Here is a 5212-nt window from a genome sequence, read left to right as displayed (position 1 = left end):
TATAATGTCCTGAAATAATTCAGGGAATTTTTTTTTTTCATTTTTACAGTTTTGTAGAGGGAAACAGATCATAAGATCACATAGTCAAAAGTTCTCTTCTTGACTGCTTTACCAACTTTCTCATTTAAGTGGGATTCTTCACCTTGATGTCAGTATCCCACCTTTTTCCAAAGAGAGTTTTCTCGAACATTCATTGGGCTAAACACTGTTTCTCAGACTCAAGCATGCATCATGGTCATAATTAAGAAACAGACTGTTGAGCTCCACCTCTAGAGTTTCTGATTCAGTAGATCAGGGTTGGGTCTGAGACATTCTAGCGAGCTCACAGACGATGCACATTCTGATGCTGCTGGTATATGGATGACACTTTGAGAACCACTATATAACTTCTTTTATATATTTATATTGACCTCTGATATCTTTTTTTACTCTCCAGGTGTTTCCAAATATCCCTCCTCTCCACTCTCTGACTAAAACCACACAGAGAATCCCTCCTCTGGGGATCACATTCACTTCCTCAGCATCCTTTGCAGAGCGCCCTTCACCTCCTGATTCTTGAGGCTGTAGATGAGAGGGTTCAGCAAGGATGTGATGACACTGTACTGAATGGAGACCACTCGTTCCAACACTGAGCCTGAGGCGGGGCTGATGTACCTGAATAGAGCCTTCCCATAGAACAGGAGCACCACAGTGAGGTGGGAAGAGCAGGTGGAGAAGGCCTTGCCTTGGCCCTCATAGGAATGGATGTTCAGAATGGCAGAAATGATTCTGGAGTATGAGAACAGGATCAAGGGAAGTGTCAGAAGTCCCAGCAATGCACTGGTCCCTGACAGAAGGAACTCGTTGGCAGTGGGATCAGTACAGGACAAGGGGAAGAGTGATGGTAGTTCACAGAAGAAATGGGAGATAGTGTTAGACCCCCAGAAACGTAACTTGTGGATGAAAAGATGATTCACTAGTGAGTTCAAAAGCCCCACCAGCCATCCTGCACACACCATTGCAGTGCAGAGAGGCCTGTTCATGACCACAGTGTAGAGCAGAGGGTGGCAGACAGCAGCATAGCGGTCGTAGGCCATGGCAGAGAGAAGGCTGGCTTCAGCACACCCATAAAGGAGAAAAAAGAAACTCTGGGTGATGCAGCCCCACACAGAGATGCTTTTCTTTTGCGACAAGAAGTTCTGTAGCATTTTCGGCACAGTGACTGAGGAGAAACCGATATCTAGGAAAGACAGGTGTCCGAGGAAGAAGTACATGGGTATGTGGAGGAGCTGAGAATCAGCCTTGATGATCAAGATCATCACTGTGTTCCCCACTAATGTCAGCAGGTAAATCCCCAGGAACAGCACAAAGAGCAGAGCCTGGATGTGGGGGTCGGCAGACAGCCCGAGGAGGGTAAACTCAGTGAAGAAAGTGAAGTTGTGCATGGCTGTTTGTAAATGTCATTCCTCGAAAGAAATCAACTATATTACAGAATCTGAGTAATTTCTAGTGATCAGAATATCATCCCTCCACCCTAAAACTTCTCAGGAAATACTTCTTTCAGCTTAACAATAGAAAAGGAAAAGAAGTTGAGTAATTCCAATTGTGACCTTTATGAGTTGAATTGTGTCTAACTCCAGAAAATATGTTGAAGTCTTAATCCCTTGTACCTCACAGTGTAATCTTATTTGGAAATAGGGTCACTGGAGGTACAATGAATTAAGGTGAGATAACACTGGAATAGGGTAGGCTCTTAATCTAGTATGACTGATGTTCTTATTGGAGATGAGAGAGCCTTATAATACACACAAAGTGGGACAGCCATGTGACAACAGAGCAGAGTGGAGTGAGGCACCTGCAGGTCAAGGAAGCCAAGGGTCGACAGCCATAACCAGAATCCAGGAAGAGACAAGGAAGGATTCTTCCCTACAAGTTTTGGGGTGGCCGTGGCCCTGCTGACACCTTGATGTCAGTCTTAGAGTCCCTAGAATGGTGAGAAAATAAATTCTATTGTTTTCAGCCACCTGGTTTCCAGTAGTTTGTTACAACAGCCCTAAGAAATTATTACAGTGACTTTAAGAGTTTCTCCTCCTTGACTCTCCCCAATAGGTCTCATTAATTCTGTCAGTGAATATAACACACATCTTTGTGTGCTAAATCAGATTACATAATTTAACTATTACGAGTATACAGCCTCTAATTAAAATAAATAAATTTAATTTTTTTTTTAAAAAGAGTATACTTAGGAGAATAAACAGGCTACTTCAAATGAAATTATTTCCGAGAATAGATATTTAGTTGCAAGTCTTCTTATATTTAGACATCCATCTTAAAGCCAAGAACTACAGAACTCACCATCTTATCACAGACATTCTGGGTATTAGATGAAGATGTAGAAAAGGGATTTGAACAAGAAATTTTGCTACTAGAAAAAGGACTTGTATGATGCTACTAGAGGTTGCAAGAGGCTTTCCAAACATTCCAGGAGCAATTCAAGAGTACCCTATATCTCCAAAGACATACTAGCAAAGCTGGAAAAGTATCTGTGGGAAGTGTTTATGCCTCAATGCCTTGTTCCATTCTCAGGCCAGTGAGACTAGGCCTCAGCATCTCAGAGCAGGGAAGACAGAGGCTCACAGAGGTGAGCTGACTTCTTCCATATCATATAGCTCATCAGCAGAACAGTCAGGAATTAAACTGAATGCTCTGCTCTCAATCCAGTGTTCTTTCTACCACATCACACCCCGAAGACGGACAACATATATTTTGAATCATTTAAAGAATCTGTATCTTAAACATAGCACTTTCCCTAAAATTAAAAACAAAAGCTAGACCTGAAAAATGAAAGCTATGTATGTGAACTTGAGCAAGATACTGAACCCTTCTGAAGGTAAATTTTCACATCAACAAAATGGAACATGGTTGACATCAACTTAATCAACCTTGGTTTTAGTCACAACCTGGTAATCGGATACTTCTTTAGTATTTAATTTCTTTCCTTTCACTTTGCTGCTATTGTTATTGTCTTTTACTCATGCAAAAATGTCTAGACCAGGACTTTGTTAACAGTGTTCACATGTTTCACTGGAGCCCTGCTGTTGTTGAGTCGTTGTTCCAGTTATCACTGGGACCTGAACTGGAATATTATAACTCCTCCCCAGCCGTCTTGTCAGAACTAGTCTTTAACACCCACAGCCTTTCTTCCTCCTCGGTCCATTTTACCCTGGCTCTTATAAAGCTTGCTTCTGATGACATAAACTGAAAAGTTACATTAGAGGAAATTCAAGAGAAAAGAAACATTTGTGAAAACATTTAACTTATGTTTTTTTAAGTACAATGAAAAACATGAATCCAATTTTATGATTTTTCAAAAAACTGTACAAATAGTCCTAGGAAGACTCTGGTGACAGTGATATCTATACATTGCTGAAGAAAGTGAAAGTTGCTCAGTTGTGTCTGACTCTTTGTAACCCCAAGGACTATACAGTCCATGGAATTCTCCAGGCCAGAATACTGGAGTGGGTAGCCTTTCCCTTCTCCAGGGGATCTTCCCAACCCAGGAATCAAACCCACGTCACCCACATTGCAGGCAGATTCTTACAAGCTGAGTCACAAGGGAAACCCATTGCTGAACGCATTGCTGAATGCATTGCAAATTGCACACTTTGAGTCAGAGTCTTATAAGTTCTTGGATTTATGCTAAAACTATAACTGAAAAGGCTAAAATGTGACATTTGTAATGATGCACACTGCATTGTTCTATGTTTAATAAAAATGGAAATATTTCAATATTTTCATATTCTGGAGTATCTAAATACCAACTAGATAACATAGACAATAAAATTAAAATCATAAAGACTATGTGGCAACAAAGGAACATATCAATAATAGCTACAAAACTAAGAAATTTCTCTTTGGTATAATTAGAACTGGTACCATTATCTTCCTCAAACCTCCAGCTTCCTTTTCTCTACAAACACCCCAGTCAAATCCCTCAGTTAACAATAGACTTCCTTCCCTTTCTTTGAAGATGTACCCAAACCATGTACTTGCTCCTAAAATATTTCACTTAATTTTAAGAAGATTGATTTATTAAGTAAGGAGATAAAGAAGCCCTACCAATCATGAGATCCCCTAGATTAGACTCATCTTTCTGGCTACCAGGATCACACTTTTCTGTGGGAGGTTCAGACAGCTTGGTGGGAAAGAGAAGAGTGAGCTGACCAGGATCACTGGGAGGAATTCCAGGGTAAAGAACAATGGAGAAACTAATTGCTCTAAGGAGGAAGAGGAACTTTGATAGAAAGAAAATGACTACCTAAAAGAGAGAAAGGAAGAAAATAAGAAGGTGCAGGGTATGCCTTTCTAGCCCTAAGCACATGAAGATTCCCCAGTATCCTTTGGGAATATTTGTAGACACTGGCATTGGCATTTCAGATGAAGAAAACTATATTTATTCCCAATTCTGACAATCACAGCAAAAGTGTTAATTAGGGGACAGTTCCACCTCTGACACTTTCTAAGAGACTGCACTACTGGTCTGTCCTCTCTGCAGATTTACTCAATACGATTCAATACAACTTCATGATCTCTTGCTCTCCCTGAAACCAGAAGACCTTAGAACTCTTAGTGAAAGTTATACAAGAGGGAATGGGAAGGTCTCCTTCTACATCCAGTACTCCCGCCATGGTGCACATTTGAAGATATGATCCTCCAGTCCTCCATCAGGATGCCTCTTGCCAGCTCCCCCATGTCAAAAGATGACCTGCTTTTTTGTCAGGGTCAAGGGACATGAAGGGAGGAGACAGAGGGATCCTAGATGGACAGAAGTGCATTGTAGATCAACATCTCAGGGAAAAAAAACTTCATCTACTTATTTCTTTGGCCATTGGCACCCCACTCCAGTACTCTTGCCTGGAAAATCCCATGGACGGAGGAGCCTGGTAGGCTGCAGTCCCTGGGGTCGCTAAGAGTCGGACATGACTGAGCGACTTCACTTTCACTTTTCACTTTCGTGCATTGGAGAAGGAAATGGCAACCCACTCCAGTGTTCTTGCCTGGAGAATCCCAGGGGCGGCAGAGCCCGGTGGGCTGCCATCCATGGGATCTCACAGAGTTGGACATGACTGAAGCGACTTAGCAGCAGCAGCAGCATGATATTTTCCTTATGACTATTTCTATTTCTTTTTCATTGCCATGAGGAATTTGGGTTAAAGTAGGATTCTTCTGAGTT

General features: G+C 41.5%; 1 protein-coding gene across 1 annotated transcript; it reads right to left on the bottom strand.

Annotated features, from left to right (window-relative positions):
- Positions 1-509: 509 nt before the first annotated feature.
- On the bottom strand, positions 510-4667 carry LOC104986849 (olfactory receptor 8S1-like). Its single transcript, XM_010837541.1, is given in 4 exon segments — positions 510-1238; positions 1240-1268; positions 4099-4297; positions 4659-4667. Coding segments are annotated over 4 exon segments (966 nt in total).
- Positions 4668-5212: the final 545 nt, after the last annotated feature.

Source organism: Bison bison, unplaced genomic scaffold (genome assembly GCF_000754665.1).
Source record: "Bison bison bison isolate TAMUID 2011002044 unplaced genomic scaffold, Bison_UMD1.0 scf7180017864077, whole genome shotgun sequence".
Lineage (NCBI taxonomy): Eukaryota > Metazoa > Chordata > Mammalia > Artiodactyla > Bovidae > Bison > Bison bison.
The sequence above is the reverse complement of the archived record's forward strand: the minus strand, read 5'-3'. Positions and strand labels throughout refer to the sequence as shown.